Consider the following 25173-nt stretch of genomic DNA (forward strand, 5'->3'; position numbering starts at 1 on the left):
CTGCGTCAGGTATGGGTCATAAATATCAGAGCATTGCACACCAGGGATGCTCGGGTTCTCTATTAGCAAGAGTCACCAGAGGCCTTTCTCTGAAAGGCTGAGACCCAAATGAATTCTCAGCTTTTTGTACTATTCCAGCATCAATTCTTCTTTCAATCTATCACAGCCTGACACATGTCATAACCCTCTGACAGATGTCAGTATGATCTGATACTGGTTGGCTGGAAGAAAATAACATGCAGAGCAAAATTGTAAAACTTAAATTACGATTTCTGACTTGTCTGCATATTGGCAATTATGCTGGCAAGCCTCAAGCATTTAGAGACCCAGGGTTTCTGCTCTTTTTCCAGTGTGCTCTTTAAGAAAATGTTTTGTTACTGCATGATTATGTGTGTAACTTGCAGCTACATACTGGGCTTAATGCCTGCTTGGAGTTTGTATAATGATTCATATTTATAGAAAGAGTATAGATACATCCTGCTGACTTTTTACAAAAATCTTTTAATAGTGTCCATGCTGTATAATCAAAAAGGAGGAGATAGAGTGCACAGTTGGTAGAAATCTCAGCTAAAAATTTGAAGATCTCATAATGGGTCAAGTCTAGAAACGAATAAACTTCCAGAAAATCTAATGTCAGGTATCAATCTGTAATTCAGTTAATATATTCATTTTGTACATTAAGCTAATAAAAACATGTATAATGTGTACTTTTATTAAGCATCAATACAAACTAGTTATTTTCCATGTTCAGAATGAACATTTCATGTACTGTTTTGATTTCAGCTTTTATGTTTGCATAAACTTAGATATGAAAACAAATTTTTATGCTTGCTTATATGCTTGCTTAAAATGATCCTACTGGATCAATTACTTTTTATCTGAATCCACATATTCTATGCCTTTTTAGATTGCAGTGTAAAGCAAATTGTTTTCCAAGGCTGATATATCATACCAACATTCCTATTAGCAAGGTTCCTGAATTTTATACAAGAGAAAGATTAGATTTACAAGCTAGAGTTTTTCTTCATAAGCTAAGTATTCATGTATTCACAGTGTTATGTTAGCATTTTATAAGCATTGCCAAGGTTTTAAGTCCACATAAGAAAAAGATTTAAGTTAAATCACAGTGATTATTTCCAGGCATGCTGTCCTGTAAAACTGTCCAGCCACATATTGTGTGATTCACTGAGAAATACCAGCAGAAAACATTTTTAAGGAATAATACATCAAGTCTTCCTGTGCTTCCACTGGTGAACTACTTATTGGCATTATGTGTGGGGATATTTGTCTTGTGGACAATGAGATCTGCAGAGCTCTTCATGAAAGCACTTAGATGTGACCACTCAACAGCTTCAGGCTTCAGTAACATTTGTTACTGTGTTGTTCTAATCTACCACGTAGGACTATAAGCTGCCTCCCAGTTTAGTGGGTTTTACTCTATCCTGGAGTAGTGAGCTAAGGGCTGCCTGCTGGTTTTTCAGTTGAATATATAATTGGCCTGTTCTAGGTTTGCCAAGTTACATTTTTTTCAGAATGTTGAGCAGTTTGCCTCTCTGTGCTGCCAGATCGTAGTCTAGAAAAAAGTAGTGAATAATTTCAATTGACCTGAGTCTTACAGCTGTTTATCAGAGCATTTTTTGCCCAAGTGAATTTCAGGTGGATCTCTACCTTGAAATTTGGCTTTTGGTTTAGGTAATACAAAGTTTCTTCAGTTCTCGATCTTCAGACTTACTGGTGTTTGGTAAAGGTTAGTAAAACCTACTTTGCAGAGAAGATTGTACCAAGTCATAAATGCTCATTATGACAGTGCTTACTCTTAACTTCTGCCAGACTAAATATATGCTCACTTATAAATAAAATTTGCAGATTAGATCAGATGGTCTCCTCCTGAAATGATACACATTCCGTAGTAAGGGAAAACAACCCAAAACAAACAAAACAGAAAAAGGAAAACAAGAAAGAAAGCAATTTCTTACCCACAAGTACAAAAAAGTGCAGTCTTATAAAATATTGTACTAAACGTATCAGGCTTTTATAATGAATTTTAATTTACAATGTTTGTTTTGAGAAGTTGTTCTTCTGAAAACTTCATTTGAAGCTATTGTCTTTACTAACAGTGATTCTCTTCTAGAAAAATAAAAAAGATTCTGTCCAAAAACTGATGCAGTAGTTTATAGTCTAAATAGTGGCTACATTAACCTTTTGATCTGTAGAGATTAATTTTGATTGCATATGAATAATGCTTCCCAAGAATAGGAAGTCTTTTTCTCCAATGAAAGAGGATTTAGGAGGTGAAATCCTTTCTGAAGGCAAGTTGGAAATTTAGGGGGTTTTTTTTCTGACCAGAGGTTCATATAAATGCTTTTGCAGTCCTCAAGTATTTCAATATAGTGAATCATAGAGCTGTGTAAGCAAGTTGTAGAGCTAAAAAATAATATGCTGTGGCTTTTACTTCTGTAATTTTTTTCTTTAGTCTGCTTTTCCATGGACCTACTTCCAGATGATATTTCCAATCTCCACATAAAATAAGTCATAATTTCTGTACATAATATATTTACTATGTTATATGAAGAATAATGTTTACTACAAACAAAAGGAGAAACTTTCTGAAACTTTCTGAAAGAATGAGGACATCTAACCCAACTATTACTAAAATTGCTGTCTGGCTTTCTACCATTTTACACATTGAAGAAGGCCATGGTTATCGATAGCATTTATTGTCATAACTAATGATTTGCATGTACATATGTAATGTGTGAAGATGAAAATGCTGAAGAGCAGTTAATGTAGCAGCAAACTACAATTGTAGTTTTTAATTCTTTTTTTTATTTTTCTTATTGCAGCAGGAACTCCTGAAGACAAAATGCGATTATTTCTCATCTATTACATAAGCTCAACTCAGGCACCTTCAGAGGTACCCATGTTCTTTACAGCTTCCAACACCAGATTCTACCACAAAGATTTTTCTGTGTTGTTTCAACACTAAGTAGATATTTCTGTTCCTTTGAAAAGTGAAGTATGAAATGCCTAGGAGATTCTGAAACTTTAAATAAATTTTGTCTTACTGCCAGGAAATCTGCTCACAAAGCTTTAGCCATGATTTCAAAGGATATGAATGACTAGTAAGAAGGAATATTATATTTTGACATATTTAGATCAGAGTTACTGCAAGACACAGCATGCTATTATTCCACTCCACTGATTAAAGAAGTAGATAAAGCAAAACAAAAATATGTGTCATTTTACTCCATATATTCAAGAATGATCAAGTCAGTTGACTAGCAGGTGAATGAAGGAGAAATGCATCTGCCAATATCTGATTAATTCAGGAAATAATTTCTTCATATTTCTTTTGACCTTAGGATGATTAATTTCAAGGAAAATTTTTACTACATAGAAACATTATCTGATGGAAAAAAATGCAGGGTTAGGCAAATAGAAAGTATTTGTATTAATGTACATTAGCTCCTCTTTGTTTATTATTTACTGTTTTGGCATTCTACAGAAACCAGCATTCTGTTGATGCTAGTATAAAGACTGTTCCATGTCTGAAAATGCACAGGATTTAATTCCACAAACACTGTTCAGTTTAATGGGATCTGCTCATCGCAAATTGTATTTCAAGTTGCATTTCCATACTTTGTAGGAAATGAGATTAAGACTCATAGTAACTTTTTAGCTTGGGTCAATGCTATAACTTTGCACTACTTGTTTAATATTTAGTATATCTTGTCTTTGTAAAAGAGTTGCTTCAACCTTTTATAATTTTCCACTTTATGATTTCAGATTGATTTGGAGCAGTATAAAAAAGCATTGACGGATGCAGGTTGTAATCTCGCTCCTTTGAGCTACATAAAACAATGGAAGTAAGTAATTTCTTTTTTCTCCTATTAATGAGTAATATATATGGGTAATACAGAACCCAGCATTGTGTTCAGGAATTACGTGTTACTTCTCTTAAATTGTAAATTATCCTTAAATATTCATTTGTTATAAATTATTGTTATGGTAATACATGCAAATCTTATTTTAAAACTAAGCTGCAGTAGTGCCAGAACACTCTAGAACATGACATGTAGTTGTGCCCTTAATGATCCAGGACAGAAGCAACTTACTGAATTAATGAAAAGTTGTGCCAGTTCAGACTCCAAGGTTTTATTAGTTCATACCGAGGAGTCGTGTTGCATATCAGTTATTGTAGTTTTACATATTATCTGAATGAAATCTTTGTCTTTTGACTATAAAATCTAATTCCTATTTTATTTGTAGGCAAGAGGGATGCCTATAATAAATAATTACTTCCTGAAAGAGCTAGAAATACAGTTTTTTTCACTTTCAGATGACTAGAGTGGAACATTTTACAGAAATATGTACCTGAGATAAATATTTGTTTTCTATCCCTGCTTTCACAGGGCTTTCACTAAGATGGCTTCAGCTCCAACCAGCTATGGAAATGCTGCACCTAAGCCTTTGGGGTATGCTTTTGATTGATTTTTTTGTAAGCCTTTAGGTTTTCTTATCTTATTTTAGTAGTGCTGAAAGCATGGTCAGTGTTATATAGAGCCCAGAACAAAATATCTCCCTGTTTGCAAAATCTTTAAGTTACAACAATGACAAGCATTCATCTCCCCTTAACAGTGTGCAGTACACACAGAGAGTAAAACAAAAGGATCTGTGACTGAATTCACAAACTATCTTAATACAGTGCAGTCTGCACCTGCACATTAAACACACTCTCACATGAGGAGAATTCAGTGCCAGGAACTGGATCCATGACAGCCATCACTTTGAGCCTAAAGTAGTCAATGGCAGAGGATAAAAACAGCCCTGTATATACAAAATCATTTCTCTCCTGGGTTTGGAGACTGTCAGGGCTGCAAGAACACACTGCTATTTCATTAGAATGTCCTGGTCTGGGTGTCTGTCTGCTTGCTGAAAGGTGTAGTTATTTATTTCAAGACATGAGAAAAAAATTACTAAGCTAAGGTTACATCCCATATAATATATAGGACTTGGGTCTTTCCATTCTTCAGAGGGCTTCAGTCCTCATTATCAGCTTTACTTTCAGGAATGCCCTGTCACTGTCGTAAGGAATCTGGCACAGTATGGTTAGAGAGAATTCTGGTGCTGTTTCACTTGTAAAAATTTCTCTTTGGTTTGTTGGAGATGCTCAGCATCTCTGTTAACCCTGGTGATTGGCATACCCACTTGAAAGGAGCACTCAAATCCTTACATTACGGAAGTTGTAAAATAAACTGTTCAGTGGACTTAAGAATCCAAGATTCCCTTTGATAGGTGAGGATCTATCTGGTAGTGTATTCCTATACATTTGCTTGCCATGTGATATGAAGAATATATTTTATGACAAACTGAAATACTTGGTACTTAGGTCCTATTGACTTTATTGGGAATTGGAGGTTAGTATAAAATTTAAGAATACAAATTAAAACCAGAGATCTTACACATCATCTTGGTTTTCTTTTTCAGTCTGTTTTCACGTGTTATGAATACAGGATCACAGTTTGTAATGGAAGGAGTGAAGAACTTGGTACTGAAGCAACAGGTAAGTTTGAAAAATAGTAATTCTATCATGAGTATTGTGAACATTAGGAAAAACAAATTTCAATACCTTTGGCATACTAATAAAATTCACTGTACAGTGAAAATGTAAACATAAATCACTGCTTATGGATAGATCTATCACTTTGTAACTTCCAGATATCAGATAAGTAAGGAATAATTCACATTGTCTTTGAAGACCTCTTTGTAGCAATTAAGACAGATTTCAGCATTATGAAAAGAACAGCTGTGGAATACTCAAAGTAGACTAGACTTTCATAGACTTTCATAATTTATTTTTTTTTCATAAAAAAATATAGTTATCTGTATATCTTTACTTAGAACTACATGTATTAAGTTAAACTATTCCAGAGTGATTAAAAGGCTGAAATTTTAATTCAACCATTTGTTTTCCCATACAAATGTAATGTACAGCAACCATAATCTTGTAATGTGCATGAAAATACAAATGTATTTATAATGACATGACCACCTTCAAATATTCACTTAGCTTTATAAAATATTTCTGAGCATAACTTGCGTGTGCATGTACACCCCCCTCGACCCCACCCCAAAGAAAAGCAACAACAATAACAAAAAACAAACTGGTTGTATAACTTGTAGCTGGAATGTTGAATTGTGGTTCCCGGAAACCTGCTTCTCTGTAGAGGATACATTATTTTCCCAATATGTACTTTTGTACATATAAATAAATACTTACTTACAGTTTAAAATCTTAATTGTGCAGTATTTTCACATCAAGATTTCTGAAAAAAGGGATCATACATCACATTATAATTTAGTTGAAGAGTCAGAATTTAAATTAGAAATACAGCATATCAGAACTAAATAAAATGAAATCTTAACTAAAGGTTCATCTTTTTGACCTACTTAATCTTATCATTGTCGCTGTTTGTTTATTCAGCCTGTTATACACATAATTTATACATGAAGTTATTAGCTATCACATAAAAGTTTAAAATTGGGATCTCAGTTTTGTAGGGTAGTTAATGAAGTTAATTCTGCAGGAATTTCACTATGACTAGATGGTAAGCTGCATTGCAGAGTTACTCAGTGGTATATAATGAAATATGATTGAGGAAAATTTAAATATGCAACTTCCCTGTGTGTTGTATTTTATAGAGAACTCTTCAGGTAAACTGTTACTTGTAATAATAGAAAATAATTCTATTCTCCAGGAGACTTCCTCCTCTTCTTGTATTAAACATTTTTTAATTTCTTTAAATGTCTGGCTTTAAAGAGTTAATATTATTCTGTACAAAATGGCTTGCATTGTTTTGCATTCTGAGTGAGCAAAAAGCCAATTTTTTGGATATGCCTTTTCTGGCTTTTCATTTCTTCTCCAGGTATTTTAGGGTAGCCAGATGAGAATCCTTTCTTCCTCATATTTGTAAGCCTAATGTAGGTCTGTGTTATTTCTGTTACAGCTAACTTTTTATTTTTCCTTCAGTAATTCTGGGATTCACATTGATTATCCAGTGTAATATGTAGATCATCCTTTGGAATGTCCTCTTTTGATACATTCTGTCAACAAGACTCATTTCCAATCCTGTTGCTATGTAAACTCACTCTCAGTTTATTATAACTGAAGTAGTTTAAGTCTTCAATATTCAAATCTTTTGTCCCAGCTGACATTTCCCATGCTAAATAAGGAACAGTAATCTTGAATTTCACCTCCATTTATTCCTTTGCAGGTCATCCAGACATTTGTTGCAATGTTGATTTTTTTTACCCGTTTCTATGACAACATTAGTTCTTTTTTAGAATCACACACTTAATTATAAGCATCAGCTTTAAAATTCTTTCCCTAACTGCAACGTATTTTTTAACAAGAATTCATATTTGATCAAATCTGCATGTGTTAGTAATACCTAAATACAGCCCTGTTCCTATCTTCACACTTTTTTGCTTTGTCTTATCTTTATCCCCTAGCTATATGCATCTCAGGTGTTTACCTTTTTTTACAGAAAAGTAATTTAGTTGATAATAAATAAGCTTAACCTTTACAAAGCATAAGAGGAAAACTGTTTAAAATAGTATTTCAAATGCTCTGTAAACTCTTCCAAAAGTAATAATGTGCCTGGGAATAGTTCTTCGTAAGCTTTTCAGCATTCCATCAATTTCACATTATGTTTTATAGAATCTGCCAGTCACACGTATTTTGGACAACCTTATGGAGATGAAGTCAAACCCTGTGAGTACAATTGCCTTCACACAGAGAGGTGGAGCAGATTAAATCTTGAGGCTGTGATATGTAGTATCACATTTGCTATGGGTAATTGTTTTCATGGTAGTGCAGTTGAATCCAATCATGCTGTATTTGAAGAATAGCACCATTTTCATAATTATTCAATAAGCCCTCTCATTAAAATAGTCCTAAACAATGACAATTTACTTGTCTCATTGGAACTAGTACTTTTAGTTTTTTCCTATTCTGAGATTCTATTACACTTGTGCTATACTAAGCCTCTTTTGCTCTTAAATTTCTACATTAAGCTGTGGACTGAAATTTTCTTTGCATCAAAGTCTTTGGTTTTTTTTCTAAAGAGCACAATTTCAAAAGTGAAATGTTTGCAGAGAGTAGTATTAGAGAAAATTACATTTCCCACATCTTTAAACTTTGCTATGTAGAGGAAAATATTTTACTACTGATTTAGTCATTCTGTTTGCAAGTAGAGGTGGTTTTTGTAAGAAAATTCCTCTTCTTGTTTCTGTGAAAATCTACTCAGACTATTTTAAATTTATATGTTATGAAGTTTTGAAATGCTTACGTGTTAGCTACACAGTCAAGGCATTTGCTAGAGCTTACAACTAAAAGTAGGCCTGAGTGTTTATGCATGAAGTCATTCTTCTTGCCATGTGTTTTGCTCCTTATATACAACCAACCTGTGCACATACTTGTCCTGAAAAAATCACCTCTTAGAAATCATTTAGAAAGCTTTAATGTTTGCCATATTGTATCAGTCTTCCTCTTTTGATGCCATCAGTGTCAGTCAGAGAGATAAAATTGTAATATTTCACACTGGTTAGTATACTTCTTACTCCACTTTCACCTTCATGTATTGACTGTATGTACAGAGAGAAAAAATAATGGTAAAATATGAAAATTACCAAAAAGCAAGTAATCCTTTATTAAACTGAACTTCATAGATTATATATGTCACGATTCTTAGCAGATAATTTGCTTTCTCTTAACTAACAAAGGAATTGACACTAATGTTTCCAGTGTTAGTGGATTGTTGTTTCTGTTTGAAAGACTTGGAAAAGATGTACAGGGCTAACTTTATTTAGTCAACCAGCAGAGGTCACTCCGAACATTTACCACAGAAAGTTGAAATTAAAACTACAGATAATTTACAAGAAGGTGAAAAATTAAACACATATTTTAAAAATAAACATTAGCTTCCTCAGGCTACAAGTTTGGGAGTTGATTTAGAAAAGTTTACAAGTCATGTGAGGTTTTTTTCTGACTTGATTTTTTCACATTTTACTTAGTAGAAAACAGCTACCAGCACTTTGATAATTTGGAGAAAACATTGATCTTCTCATTTTAAAAAGCAGCGATTGAGCCAATCTGTCAGTCAGCAGCTTCCTGTTCCACTGCCATGGCAGAGACTGATACTCATGGCACAGGACAGGGAGTCCCACTTTTCAAGTCATAGGAGGCCAGGCAATCCCTAAAGACTGATTCTCCTAACCTGCAGGAAAACTGACAGCAAGTTTGGGAGTAAGTTTCAGCTAAAAGAATCAAGCCAGAGAGTCATTATGGAATGTGTTTAGATTTTCTGTACTATCAACAGAAGTGAAATTGTATCTGGAAAAGGTCAATGCATGGAAATACACCATTGTCGCTTCTGTTCATCTTCTGATGTGTGGGATCCTTTTCTATTCCCCAGAATAGAAAACAACTGCACTGCAGGCAAAACACAAAGGGAGAGGAAAAAAAGTTCAAGACTTTATTTTTTTTACTACACAGAAAAATGGTTCCTTTATAATTCAAGAAATCTGATTAACCACAGTAATCAGTGTATGAAATGTACATACAGATAAAAGGTTTAATGCAAAATTAGAGCAGATTATTAAGAAGTCAAAAAGTATTACAATGAATGTAAATAACTTATTTTCTAGATATTAACTGCAACAATAAAGGAAATACATGAAATGTACATACAACTTGTACCACAAACATTCACATATATTATGGTCAGTTAAAATCTTAAACCTATTTAGAATGATATCCTGTACAGACCTCTGTGGAGTTGTCTATAAATCACTTTGTGTGTTGCTTGTCTCTGCTGTTTCTTTTGTCTCCCTGGCAAGGATAAATAAGTGTACATGCATGCTTTCCAAGTTTTTCAGAAGCAGGAGCAGCTAGAACAGATCTTCTGGGCCATAATACTATCTTGTAACTTCTTAAATTTTTCTAGATTCTTTAACTACAGTTACACTTTTTCTTCAAAAACATATTCAGAAACATTCCTTGATGACCTTAAAAGTAATCACTTACTTGTGGGTATTTTAAATAATAATATTTCTTGTTAAAAGCACGATTTTAGGCAATTGCTTTTGAGGTTATATTTTAATTAAGGAATATTCTGTTCATAAAACTAAAACATTTAAAACAGTTGTTTTGTTTTGGTGTCATTAAATGGAGGTTGATTAAAACCTTAAATCTTCATAAACCAAAAAAAATCTTACTGTCAAGTATACACAAATTTTAATCCATCACTATGAAATTGACCACTTACTATAGAGTTATGGAGATTCTTCTAAGGCGCTTCTAGAAAATGGTTTGATTACTGAGTGAGGAAAATCTTTGAAAAGTGAACCTTTACAAAGTGGTTTAGCCTCTGTCAATACAGTGTGTGCATTTGTATTGACCTAAGAAGTAGATAGATCTTATTTGTGATATATTAATAAAACTATTTTGGTTAATACTGTCCCTTTCAGTGTATATGGTACCTTTCAGACTTAGGATATATCTTTCATGAATTACAGATAAAAATTCTGAAAGTAGGTTTCCTTAATCCAAATTAGTCCTTTTAAATTCTGCAGAAAAACAAATACAGACTGAAAGCCAATGACATTTCCATGGGTCTTTTTCCATTTTAATTTGAAATATTGAAAACTAAGTTTATACATTGGGAAGTATTTATTTTCTTCTGGAATTGCTTAGGGAAGTCGCAAATTCAGTTATGTGTAGGGAAAGCTCTATACAGTTGTTTTTATTGGCAGACTTGCTATTTCTTAAAGAAAATAAAATCTACTAGGGTTTCTTTTCCCTGCACCCTCAGCACTGATTTCAGCAGGAATAGTGTATTTAAACAGCAATGACAGAAAATCCCTAGGTTGTCACATTTCTATTGCTTTACTACTTTCCGTGTATCTACTTACACAAGCCCATAGTGAAAAAACACAGCAGTAATACATTCAGGAGTAAATATTTGTAATAAGTTTGTTAACTCTGATTTTTAGTTCTGTCATTAATCTGTAATTCAGTCTAATAAGCAGAGAAAGTGCATCTCTTTATCCCAGGTAAAGGTTTCTCAAGTACCTCTCAGTTTTAGTCTATCAATATGTGTCCATTCCCAGCTCTCTCATTACCCCAGAGGTACTATATCGCCTTTAGGTGTGAAGCTGCAAAATCATGAATGCTGGCAGACTCCAGTAGCTGAAATTCCCAATGGAGCATATAAAAGCATTTTACAGAGATTCAGTGGGAAATTAGATCTAAATTATTTTCTTTTTAAAAGCCAAACTGCAGGATAAGAGAGTTATTTTATGTAATTATATAAAAGTTTGTAATATCAAATAGATTTATTTTGTGTGTTTGTTACCACCACATGTATATTAAATACTTTTTAATATTAGATGTAGTTATGCTATGTGAGCTCTAGTAAATTCCCCAGATAATTTGTCTACTACTCAAGAAGTATTATTTCTGCTCTACAGAATCATCAGACTTCAGAGGTCTTTGCATGTAAGCACACAGATAAAATCAGCTGTAGTTCTGCATGCAGTTTATCGACAAATTAAGCTTCATAGTGCCTGGATGAAAATGTAGTATAGAAACAGGAGAAAGCCAAGAAGTTGTCAGAAGGAGTTATGAAGAAGTTTTGTTTTTCATCCATAGTAATTGGTAAAACTCCTGCTTGTTGCCAATAAAAATATTGAAAGTGCCTCAGTGTTCTCTGTGAAAAAAACTTTTTGCTGTAGTTTAGACAGTCAAACTTTTCAAATTTTTGTGGAACTCATTTCTTCTTCAAGAGCTTAATTTTGGTTTAATAGTAGTCATAAATCATGAAATGAGAAGGATAAGTTACGTAACAGTAGCAGATTTTGATCTGTCTTGTCCTTAGCACTCATTGCCACAGAAGTGTTTTGTTTTATAATGTTAAATCAATTGCAGATCTCCGTAACCTGGAAAATTTTAATGTTTATAACTAACCACTGGTGTTCCTCTAAAGCTGGTAACAACATTTTTCTTTCTGCATGCTGTCTTTCTGTTGGGATTTATTATGCAACCAATGTATTTTCTGGGAAATATGTAATAGTCAGTTTTAGGGGAACCAGAAATAAAAAGCTCAATAGCACCCTTCATAGCTTCTCACTGTTTATTCTATACTAGTTCAGTTATGTACAAGCTTTTTAAATATTAGTGGACACCACAATTAATATTGAATGATGTGATGGGAAATGATACTTGTTTGAACAATGTTTTATGCAATATATACAAGCAAAAATTCATTAGACAAAATTCCAGTCTTTTGAGATAAAAACATACTTTTAATAGGAGACAGATGACTACCGGTATTTTGACCCCAAGATGCTACGAGGCAGTGACAGGTGAGTTTTGCTTCTTTTCTTTTACTCCATGAAAATACTAACTTAAGAATCTATTTTATTTAGTTGCTGACTACAAGTAATTATTTTAATCATTAATTCTATGTTAAGACAGTTGGTCTTGAAGGAATTCACAACTGGAAACTTGGATCAATCAGATAAATTTTTATAAGACTGCAAAAAAAACCTAAAATAATAAATGCTAACGTACATTAGTTTAGCAACAGGAACATGCATTAATATTTAGCAATAATAAATGTTGGAGTTCTACATAGTTATACTACTTGGTTTCTTAGAAACTTTGAGTTTTCACTGTTAATGGTCATTGGATAGTGCACCAAAATTTCTTTGTCACTCACTTTTTAAACAGTTACAATTTTGATTTAAAGACAAACCTTCTTCAGTAATTTGTTAATAAGTTGGAAAAAAAAATAGAATTAGACTGGATTCAGTTTTGTTTAAGTAGATGCACATTTTATGTTCATGTGCATATGGGGAGGCTTGGATATAGTTTATTTTGCCAGTAAAAGAGAGGAAGAGGAATTACATCAGAAGCTTATAAATCTTTAGTTTTGCTTTGTATCTTTAACTAATAATTGTCTGAAAGACTCACCTAATCTAATATCCTAGCAACTGAGAAGATATTTAATTTTGATATTCCTCCTAAAAATAACTGTCATCAAACCTGTGGGAAAGCAATCATCTCATTTGGTTGCACCACTTTATTACAGGATCAGTGTGGAAGAAGCAGATCCAGGCTTGGTTTTAGTTATTTGCATGAAAATTCTGTCTCTGCTTTTTTCTTGAAATATGAAAAGTAAGGACATAAATTTCAGAGGATAAGTATGTTAAGTATTACAGGTTATGGAATTTCAAAGATAAGCAAACTTTGAAATTATCAAAAGAGAAAAGTACTAGTATTTTATGTTTTATTTTGATTTCAACTGTCACTGGTTTGTGATGCTTTTATAGCATTTTTGGTGGATTTTGTGCAGAAGTGCAAAGATTTGTTTTACTCAAGCCAAAGGGTTTTCTCAATTTTTTGCCCTCTCTGTATAGTTCTTACATTGCTTTAAACAATGTAGAAATACTCATTTACAGTAGTTCATAAATGTGGCATTCTGTTTAGCTATAATAGTCATCAGTGAATAGCTTTTAATTACTTGTTTGGGATTTGTACATAAGCTCAAGTTATATTCCTTAAATCATATTTGGACATGATAGCAAAACCCATATAGTGGTTTGTCTAATTCTCCCTTCAAATTTTTGTAGATAATAAAAACATGTGTTAGTTGTCTTGGCAAAATAGTGATATAAAATAGTACAATTAATGGATGTAATTACAAAGTGACTGATTTTATTTTCTAATCTTCTCCCATTCTAAGAAATACTGGCATTTCTACTTACTATGTTTTAAATAGAGTAGTAACTGCATTGCTTGTAATTCAGTGTTAGCAAAACAGTATCTTTCTATCCTGTGTACAGCCAACCTCAAGTATAAACAGGCTTTGTCCTCTGAAAAGATGACACAAAATGTATATGGATTTGTCATATTGTACTCACAAGATGAGAGAATTGGGGTAACAGTTCTGCTTATGGGAAGTCTGTAGTATTCCTGACAGACAAAGCAACACATTAGAGATAGCCATTCCATTTTCAAATCTGTTTTTCTGATACACTGGAATCTGTGTTGAGTCCATTGTTCTTGGTCACTCAAAGAAAACATCTTGAAACAGGGGAAAAGGTAGTTTGAAGGGGAGAATGCAGTGGTTTTAAGCTATGTTGGAATATAAGGTGTATTTGACTACCTGGGGCTGCAGGCCAGGACAGGGCAAGAGGGCAGTGTGTGAGCAAAAGGCAGGAGAACAGACTGACTCTTCACAGCTTTTTCTTCAATTTCCCCTTCCCTTGAAGGTGCAAAGTGATGCAGGAAAAGAGATTTCTCGCCCTCTACCTGCTACCTGCCCATGTACTCAAATGGAGAAGAAGAGTCTGTACTACCCAAACTTGTAACTTCTTTCTTCCTCCCTTAATCATTTTTATCCTACATACCTGCTGCCTATAGTAGTTTTTGAGATTTGGAAGTATCAGTAGGTGTGTGTGCAGGCATTGCAAACTGGCTGGCTTACCTACCTAGCTAAGATTCCAGGAGGTAGGATTTCTAAGTTGCATGGATTGTGCTAATGCTGATGACACGTTTTACTCATTGTGGTTGCACATAAGTAACAGCGCTACAGTTGGAGCTTTTAAACGATGGAAGGATTGTTGTCATAAAGCTTATTATTCAAACAGCAACATTAGAAATGATGAAGTAAAATTCCTATTTGTTCATGTATTCAGTCCTGTAGAATGAATAGTTTTCCGTAACAAATGGAAAGACAGTTACTGTTCTATTTCATATTTTTATCTAATACTATAGAGTACTCCATAAATGTGGTGGGTACATGATGCTTATTTTGCATATTTCTATTAATGTGTAATGAAATCTGTGTTGTATTTTTTATAGCTCAGTTCCAAGAAATAAAAATCCATTCCAGGAGGTAAGTCACACAGAAATTATTTTTCAATTCATGTGTTAAATAAATCCTGAAGTACAGTCATTTTTGACAATCATGATAAAGAAAATGAGAGGTCTTACTTGCAAAAAAGCACTTAGACTAATTATATCTAGCATTAATTATAATTAGTTGTTATTCTAAAGCTTTTCGTCTTCAAAGGGCTATGTAAGTATTAACTAATACTGGAGAAAAAAATGTAGAAAATTTTCCTGAAGGTAAATGCAGGGATTTACTAATATCACAACTGAGTGAGCTATTTAAACTGCCCATTTTTAGACCAGATTTTCAGAATGCTCTCTAGATTTCATCCTTTGTCCAGCCTTAACCAACAGTGTTGTCAATGACTATATTAAGGAGTCTCTGTAGTTAAAGGAGAAAAAAGCAAAATAATGAAAATTATCATTTCATACAAATGCCTGTAACTTTCAGTATTTTTCTACATAAATATTTACAAATAGAAAGATCTTACCTGATCTTACTACCAAGTTTCATAAGCAAAATATTTGCCTTGGCAATATATGAATGTTTCAGATTTCTCATGAAATGTCCTGATTATCCTCAGGAACAAAAGAAATACCATGTGGTATCCTGGATAGATTTTATATATATATATATATATATATATATATATATATATATATATATACGTGTGTATATATGTATATATGGCTACAGATGGTCATACCAAAAATGTCAGTAGTAAGATAAATTCTATGTAAAATCCATATAATCCATATCGTATGCTCAAACTATTTTGGATAATGAATGTTAACAATAATACAACTATTAAGTCTCCTTGCTCTAGTCATTATTTGTTATCTTTTAAACACAGCCCAGAAAATACTGATGGGCTTTACATGTAATATAAATTATTACCGGTAGTATGTGGGAAGGGAAAAAATGATGAAAAAGTGTATTTCTTTATGATAGAAGTATTTTATTTATGGCCCAAATGAATTCTTAAACATCCATGGTGATATTTTAACTCTTCCTGTGGTCACTGGAGACATCTCTGGACAAAAAAAGAAACATGTTGAAACTTTATATGTATTGAGTATGTCTTAATAGAAGAGAATGATGTGTTAAAAGCTCTCAGCTTGCTATTTTGCATCCTACCAAAGCTTCAAATATCTTCTTTCAGACAGGAAGCAGTGCTTCCATATCCAGTTGATTGTGATGATTTTTGTTGTAGGTTTAATTATCTGGTATATCACTACTGAAATTTTAAGAACTTGAATGCGTACTCTAGTAATATGTCTGTTGTCTTTTAGGCCATAGTGTTTGTAGTTGGAGGAGGCAACTATATTGAATATCAGAATCTTATTGACTACATAAAGGTATGTGTACTTCTGTCAATTGTAGTCCTTAACTTACTGATAGAAACCAGATAGAGCATGTTTTCTGTAATATTTAGTATTTAGAAGACGAAGTCTTATAAAATTAGCCTTAACATCCTTATTCTATACAGAGTTTGAGAAAAAATGAATGTAAGAAATCAGTAAAAATTGTGGATTATTAATTCAGGCCAACAAAGACTTACTGTTTCTGGTATTTTGCTCATGTTCTTTGGAGTTGAGTAAATAAACTACATTCTCTTTCATTTTGTATTCATACACACCAACGTTGTGTAGGAATATTCAACAGGTTGAAAACTGTCAGCAGATGTAGCAAACTGAATTAACCTGTTTTAGAGTCCTGTTAGTAGTTTTCATGTGCTGGTGTTAAATAAAGCAGCTGTAGCATATCATAACCTTGAAAGTAAGGAACTGCTCAGAATTCTCTAGTTTTCATAAATCTTGCAAAAGAGGTACCCCAGTGCTTTTTTGTATGCAACTGCAATATGGAGTCAGTTCAAACTCAGACCTGCAGATAACATCATTTTATTGTATGACAGTCTTACCTGAGCATAAAGTATGTAGTTTCAGAAACCAACATAATGCAAATACTATGCTATCTGCTAAAGGAAATACCAGATTGGCACCAATATCTAAGCATTTGTTACTTACCCACAGTTAGAAGTTTTCTCTAGTGAGTTAATAGAAACTTATTCTTGTTAAACTGCATTATTTCATTCCATGTAGAAATCATACAAGGTGTCATATGTGCAAGTAAGAAAATATGTAACCAGCTATGTAATGCTGGTGTAGCAGATTTAATTTCTCTCGTTCTAACTGGCCAGACTAGCTGAACACATGTATACCAAAAATCAGCGGATGGAGAAAAATAGCTAAATTGTTACAGTTCCTGGGAGGCAGGAGTCATATTCAAGCGCTTTCCAGGAATTAAAAAAAATGCCAAAGTAACCTTAGTAAAATTCTGAAGAAGGTAATAAATTATTTATCAGCAGCACTGTACCATTCTTTCTTCCTGATCTTAACCTTGTTCATGGTACAGTTGTCTGTCTTCTGGTACACTGCACTGAGGCTTTTCACACAAAAGAATAAATATGGAACATTAGTCATTGAAAAACAGTTATTCTACAAAGCACAGGAGAGATTTATGTCCAGATAAATTTTGAAGAATGCAAAGTCAGAGCATGTGTGCTGAGTTTCTGCCTCTAACAGGCATCCATTTCAGAACAGAGATGGCCTAGATAGAGGAAAGGATAGGAAGAGGAATGTAAATTAAAGAAATCATTTAGATTTGGCTTAGCATTTGTCACTATCCTCGATAACTAATTCAGTGAGGCATCTACCTGTGGCAGAATGTGTTGTCAAACATTTAGGTTGCTCCTTTGTATACCCAAAGCCACTTTAGCTACTGTATTGATCCAAAAGATGCCTAAGAGGATGAGTATTTGTTACTTCCTACTAAAAACAAAATCTCTGGATTCCCTAGAGGTTAGTTCACTTCCCTGATTGTAGCTGCATGCTGACAGAGCTGAGGTTTGCTGTGTGTGTGTATATACAGGGCACTTGTGTGATGACAAGTTAAACACTCAGCACTTCGTACAAAGTGGCAGGAAGCTGAAGTTTCAGAGGAGTAAGAGGGCAAACAGGAGGTCATTTGTCAAACAGAAGGAACTGAAAACTATGGAAATGGTAATGTTAGATCTTATGGAGAGTCAGAAGTTGAGCATACTCCTTCTGGAACCTGTGAACAGAGGTTTTTCATCACAGTTGTCACAGCTGAAGGGTGCTGTATGTTTCTCCACTCAGACTGTGTACTTGAGCAGTGGGAGATGACCTTCCAAGGGGGAACGCTCCCTCACCTTCACTCCACTTAGCCCTTTGCTCTTGAAAAAACAAGGTTAATGAAAACCTTTATTCTCCCTCCCACCACCTGGAAACCTCTCCCAGGTGACACAGTCTTATCCAACAAAATTCTCTTTTCCACGTGGTAGACTTCTGGCATCTATTGTTTCCACAGATGTAGCTTATTAATTATTCTCAAATTCAATCAGTCTTCCTCCAGAATAAAAAAGAGAAAAATCAACAGCTCTGTTCTTGCAAACAGATACCACAGAGATTTTATTCACGGCTTTATTTTTCTAAGCACGATCAGTTTTGCCAGTTTGCTTCTGAAAGCACAGAGAAAGTATTTTAAAACTTTCTAAAACAGGAAGCAATGTTCATTCAGCTTTGACGTTCTGGGTTTTTTTTGTAGAGGAATTAAGAGAAACTTTCAAATCTAATTATTTGTAGTTCTGTGCTAGAATAGACTATCTCTCAATGTCAAAAAGTAAATATACTGTCATTAAGGTAGACTGTGCCTTAAAATAAATGTATTTTCCAAGTTCAATTCAACATGCTGAAAACATTTCATCAAAATGGCAAGCCATAGGCAGCTTCCAAAAGGAGGCTAGCATACTGTTGTGTGCAAAAGAATTCAGTACATTGTTTAATTTCCCTTTGTAGGTGCTTTAAAAATACTGCTTGTTAATCTTCTACCGCTCTGTTCAACAACTAATTTCCTATGGACTTTTCTTTTTTAGGGTAAACAAGGCAAACATGTCCTGTATGGCTGCAGCGAACTTTTTAATGCTACACAGTTTATAAAACAGGTAGATAACTTTGATAACCTCTATAATATTTATTACTTCTTTATCTGTAAGTTGACTTATATAACTCTATGTCTCCATGGATTTTTTACTGAAAAAAACTCAAATTAATCTGTGAAAGATGAATGCATGCTACCTGTTTTTATGTGCTTGAAGTGGGGTTTTGAAGTCATTATTTTTAATTAGTTATTGAAGGTCTGTTATCAATGTGAGTTCACAGGTAATGCAGGTAAACAAGTTCCTAATAATTGTCTTTACATTAATCCTACTGAAAAAAATTAAGTCAGTTCTTGGAACTTCCACAAACAGCATCTCTTTCCAGGGCTTTCTTGCAACTTTTTCAAGTTACAAGATGTTTAAACCTTTGTCCTGGTTTATAAATATCTACAGATATATAGATATAAAAGTACTGGCCTAGTGGGAGCTTGATGTCCATACCTATACTAAACTCTGTCTTTTAGTGCTATTAAGAACATTATTATTTCTCTATGCCTCATTCCAATGCAAATACAAATAAAAATTATTTGTGGTCAGCAAATAGCAGCCCTTCAGTAGCTGTCACCACCCATGGTTTTATGTCCTACTAAGATGAGAGTAAGTTGTTATTCAAAACTGCATTTTAAATAACTAAATTAATTCTTGTTGCACTTCAAGGAGACAAATAGTACTTACTAGCTTTTAACTCTTCAGTCATCTTAATTCACTTTTTTTTTTGGTCTTGGCTATGTACACTGTATCTTTACCTCATGAGATACATTCAAGTCTGAAAATTTGAAGCTCGGGTCTTCTCCTCTGAGGTTATGTGTTAAATATTCTATCACCAGAAGACATTTGGTTCTCAGAGACAAACAAAGCATGTAAGACAGAAATATTTGCTATATGAACTGGATATTAGTTTGACTGAAAGAATAAGATTAGCAGTCTAATGACTTTTCTTTCTTCGTGTTTAGCTGTCCCAGCTTGGCCAGAAATAAGACTGAAACACTATTACTTGGATGGAAACATGACAACAGAGAATTGTTACAACATTCAGCTATCTTCTTATCTTTAATTTTGTCATTGTATTAAAATTTAAACCCATTTCATGAATATGATAACTTTTTAAAAAAAATCTGTAATTAATAACGGTGTATATCAGCATTTCAGAAATAAAACTTAAAACCTGCTGTGTTTTTGGTGGAGGTCAGTTTCACTATTATTGCATTTTACTTGCAGTACTAGCTATGGTATATGACAGAACTGGCTGATAAGTATGGCATTTTCAAGTTCTTATATGTATATAAGTTTCTGATACAGTAGGCAGGGCAATAGCTCTAAGAAAAGGTCAAGTCTGTCTTTAGGAGTTATGTTCTTCTTGAAAGCCAGAGTATCATTATCTAACAAAATTCAAAAGAGCAGAACTGCTTTTCAGGACCACAGACAAAGAGCCTTAGTGTAAGAGAACTAGTTCTTACCCTTTTATTTTACCAGTCATTTGATATGTGCAGTCTTTGCATTATGCAGTACATTGAAAGATGCACTGGAAGATACCTTCAGTACAAGTTTCTAGTACAGGAATTTTGCTTTTCTCTTAAGGTTAAGAGGAAATTGCTTGCCAACACAGTCAGTTTCAAACTGTAAAACTGAAATCTTTAATAATTTTCATCTGCACTTTTTATTGTAACTACATTGACTGTTACATTTGGGAAGAGCCCGAGTCATACAAAACAGCTCTTAAATTGTGTAAGCACATATTTAAAATACAATTTTTAACAATTCCATTAGGTAGAGGCAGTTTAGTAGTTTAAAGAATCCAGTAATGATAATTCCGGAGAACGCGTACAGGAACTCAGAGAACGTAACAAATTCTGTTTTCTAGATGGAGGTCTCTGCCTTTAGAAACCTCCTCTATGGAAACAGCTACTGCTGAAGCAATAATATGACTTCAAAACAAGTCCTAACACACTCAAAACGTGAAAATATTTCTTGTGGGTTTATTAGCAAACTGTGAGAATTAATGGCTTATTGTAAATTTTTGAGTAGTGCTTTTTGCACTGTTTTTCAGTGCTGAATGTTAGTTTTGCACTAAACACAATGTCTTTTCCCCAGCTAGATTGTTTTTCAGAACATCTGTACAAGAAATGCAGTGGATCTATTCCTTAAAAGTATTACAAGAATAATATGCATAATGTAGACCATGTTATCAAAAAGTAATAATGTTATTTAATTATCTAAGTGTTGTAATCTACTCCACAATACTGCTATAACTTTCTAATTTTGCCAAGTCAATAAATATATTTACTATGGTGTTCATTGTAGTTGTTGCATGTGAGCACTGTCCTAGATTTCAATAAGCAAGGACTCCCTGTCAAATGGAGTTTGTTATTCTAATTCCATATATATACATATATGTATGCTATATTTGTTAGCAAAAACCAGGCCAGAGTGTGTCAGGAAAAGAAAATTGCATTTAAAGTGTTTATTGCTTCTTGTGGGAGTTCATTCCAGGCGCTTGAAATAATCCCTCCTCAACTGTGCTTCCTGTGCAAAGAGTTTTAACCTTGCGGCTGACAACCAGCTTACGAAAAATCTGCTGCTTGGTTCTTGTCCAGATCTTGGCACTGCTCACTTGAACGAGAAGCTCTCCTAAATCCCAGATTACAGAATGTGCTTTTGCAGTAAACTGTGTAAAGACAGAAGAGCCTACTTCGGTGGCTACATTGAAAAATCTGGTTTCCGTCTTTATGGTGTATGTAGAGACAGGTTTCTTTGTGCCCAGCTTTATAACTGAATCTTCAGGCCTGCTGTGTGGGCAGTCACTGGTCAGTTTGGGTTTTGGGTTTTAAAGAAAATTCATAAATACAACTGTACTTCAAACATTCTTCTTCAAATCCAAAATAGTTTTCTGGTTTAGTTGTAGTAGTAGTCCTGAAGCTCTTTGTTACCTTAAATCTATGCATGTACTGCTCTGTGTTTTTAGCAGTGTGCATACCTCACGTTTTCTTCCATGCTAATGTAACCTGAATTATGGCGCGCAAGTTATTGTACATGATCCTTTTTCCCAAATACCTCTGGATTTAGGAACGTGGAAGGTTGTACAAGAAGCCTCTGGTTAATCTAGAGGCAAACAATGTTAAAATAAGCTCTCTGGTAAGCTTCTTCAATTTATAGCTGTCGCAGTGTCCTTCATATCCTCAAAGGTCCCTCAAAGGCCTCTGCTTAAAGGAGAGGTTATGGCTGGCTCAGTGAGTCTTTTAAGTCAAATTGCAGCATTCATGTTGCTAATAAATATTTGAGGTGGCTGCATGGAAGACCAGTGAGGTTTGGAACTTTTCTAGCCCCTTCTCTGTTGATAAAGCTCTGACAGGGCCAGCTGGTGAGGCAGCATCAGCAGCAATGCCAGCTTCTGGCACAGCAGCTCCAGCTTCCACATCTCAGGCCAGTCGATTCTTCACTGCTGTCTACCTTCCCATTTAGGTAAGTAAAAGAAACTTGCACAGTGATGAGTGTCAAGTGCTGTACATGTTCTCAGGAAAAAAATTAGCAAATAGCAGTCAGTCTTTTGGGAAGTGTGGACAAATCTTATAAACAGTTGCATGTACTTCAGAGTACAAGCACATTTTGAAATTATAGCCCTTTGCTTGCTTTCCTGTTCTAATTTAAAGGTTTTAGAATACTTAGCTGGATATTTTGTGACTCAGTGAATTTAGTGAAAATTCTGGGTTTTTTTAAGAATTCAACACTCTAAAAAAGTAGCAGTAAAAAAATTAAACAATCAGAATAAAGGAAAGAAGCTTCTGGAGACCAGCACTTTATTTAAATTTATTTGTATGATGCTCTCTGATGCAAATCAGATAGAAATCTTTCTTAGGCTAGAAGTAAATTTTGCTGTTGATTGATGGTGTTTACACCAATCTGAATGGAATATAAAATAGCAGGTTTTTCCCAAAACCCATAGGTTCTACAGAGAACAGGAGCACTGCTATCAGTCACAGTTACAGAACCAACACAGCTGTGCATGCACGGCTCCAGGACTAGAGCTGAGCAAAGGGCAGCATTTCTCTTTCCACTTAAATGGTATGCTCCAAAATGGAATTGCTTAATGATTAGTTCAGTGCGTTGGCTTGAGCAATCCTATGAACTTTAGGAGGTAAAAGGTTTATAAAGGGGTACGTGGGCACTTACTTCAAAACTACCACAACTGCGTTCTTGAGATCTGAAATAAAAGATGTTGGGCTGGAACAACGTCCTATCCCTTATTTACTGACAGTGGAGACACCCACTCCCTCTCTTTGTTTGGATCATTTATTACTTGTGACTCATTGCTGAGAGATGGCTCTGGCTCACAGAAAGCCAAGCCTGGCCAGTGTTCTGGTGGTACAGAAAAGTTAGCCACAGTGTCAGTGAATTCTATGTACCTTCAGAGATCAGAGATATTTCTTACTGTGAATCAGTAGATTAATTGACCCGCTTCTGTTTTACTTGGAAGTAACTCAGTAACCCTATTCTCTGCAGCAGTTGCAGTTGTTTTCAGCAACATTAAGATACATTCTTAATATAGTCACATGTCACTGCAACACATACCATCCTTCAATAGCATACAAAAACCTGCATATTGAACCCACCAATGCATTTTTTCTCCTACAGTTATAAACCATTAGGTAGTTCAGTTACCGCTGGAATTTAAAATTCTAATTATAAATTTTGTATCTTTCCTTTTATCTGCTCATGTCTTTCCCCTTATGTAAACCAAGCAGGACTAAATATTTTATTCCTAAAATGTTATATTATTCCAGCTCCTTCTCATAATTGCATAGGTTGACTTGCTTGATTTGGCAATGGAGGAGTGATCTTTATCCTGTGGAACCAGGCTCAGGACCAAAAACCTTGTAACTATGCATTCCAGGTCCTGCTTCAGTCTCCCCAGCTCACGTGTGCATTCCTATTTCTGCAACACAAAAGGGGGAGATCAAAGGCATACTGCTTTTACAGAAGATTGATTTTAGCACCTCAGCATAGACAGGTAATGTAACTCATTTACTGCTCTGAATTCTTACTTCTATTATGCATGTAGCATGAAAATCAATGGATGAAAATTAATGGATTAAAATGAAGTCCCAGAAGGGGTTTGTAGCTTTCCTTAACAATAATTGATGTGGATTCTTTCAGTACTTATTGACAGGAATACAGTTCTCCATAGTGTTTCCTACAGTTAAAACCATTCTCCCACTTTTTTCTCCTTCCCCAAATAAATTTTAATCTTCTTTCTACATACAGACTTTCCAAGATTTTCAAATCATACTGAAGATAATTTTTTTACAAATAATAGGATTGTTGCTATTTCATTTTGGAGAGTAAAATTACACAGGTCAAATCAAATAATTTTTTGTGTGTTAGGACTTAATTGAGCTGTTTAATTTACTCCCTGAAATGACTTAGGACCATTTCTACATTCAAATACAATGGCAAAGCTTCCTTGATTCTTCCTGCATCTCTAAACCAGGGGAATAATTGCAACACCTTGCTTAAGTTGCCAAATGACAATGGGAACTCTGTTCTGAAATGTTTATCACATTCAATCTGATATATGTTCTTAAAAGACATTTTAAACCATAAATCAACACATATATATTTTATCTGTTTCAGGTGCAAATATCCATGTTTGTACACTTTTTCTATACCACAGTATGGTATATAGCATAGGAAATAGATTAAGTAAGGTCAACATTTTCTTCCATCTACAAATCCTTTGCAATTAGTGTCTTCCTACTTGGTTTGTTCATTCTTTTGTGCAGCATATTCTCTGTGTCTGTAACAAAGATTCAGATCAGGTCACAAAACCAAAAAAAAAAAATGAGGGAGAGATGATGCATTATGACACAAAATGTTTCATAGGCAAGCACACTTTTTTCATGTAAAGCTTGTGTAATTGCAAAGCTAATTGTATAGCCAGTTTTGCTAGCACTGAAATAAACCCTCTCTTTCTATATGTCAAAGAAATGAGATGCAGCTGGTGCAATTCTTTTCTTCAGATTCCCTTACCAGTATGTTCCAGTCATCTTGGAGGATATCTTTTGCTTCATTTTCCTGGGATTGTTGACAGCTAAACTGCTGAGCTCCAGCTGGGATGTAAATTCTTCCTTGAACTGGAACATGAGTCCATTCCCATAGATAACTAATTGGCCAAGGGCCCCATTCAGATATAGTTTGAAT

General features: G+C 34.2%; 1 protein-coding gene across 2 annotated transcripts in view; it reads left to right on the forward strand.

Annotated features, from left to right (window-relative positions):
- The window catches only part of SCFD1 (sec1 family domain containing 1), a 48715-nt gene extending 28568 nt beyond the window's left edge, over positions 1–20147 (forward strand). The window contains exons 16-25 of one of the 2 annotated variants that reach the window (XM_005520315.3): positions 2844–2914; positions 3787–3866; positions 4413–4475; positions 5488–5563; positions 7721–7774; positions 12374–12426; positions 14930–14963; positions 16253–16318; positions 18916–18984; positions 19932–20147. In XM_005520315.3, the coding sequence (XP_005520372.1) occupies positions 2844–2914; positions 3787–3866; positions 4413–4475; positions 5488–5563; positions 7721–7774; positions 12374–12426; positions 14930–14963; positions 16253–16318; positions 18916–18984; positions 19932–19955 (590 nt within the window). In that variant the 3' untranslated portion in view covers positions 19956–20147. The remainder of the gene's footprint in view (positions 1–2843; positions 2915–3786; positions 3867–4412; positions 4476–5487; positions 5564–7720; positions 7775–12373; positions 12427–14929; positions 14964–16252; positions 16319–18915; positions 18985–19931) is intronic. The other variant, XM_014249691.2, reaches the window with a different exon arrangement.
- Positions 20148–25173: the final 5026 nt, after the last annotated feature.

The sequence above is a fragment of the Pseudopodoces humilis genome, chromosome 7, assembly GCF_049639895.1.
Source record: "Pseudopodoces humilis isolate 2021_Gansu_Grassland_sample_001 chromosome 7, ASM4963989v1, whole genome shotgun sequence".
NCBI classification, from domain to species: domain Eukaryota; kingdom Metazoa; phylum Chordata; class Aves; order Passeriformes; family Paridae; genus Pseudopodoces; species Pseudopodoces humilis.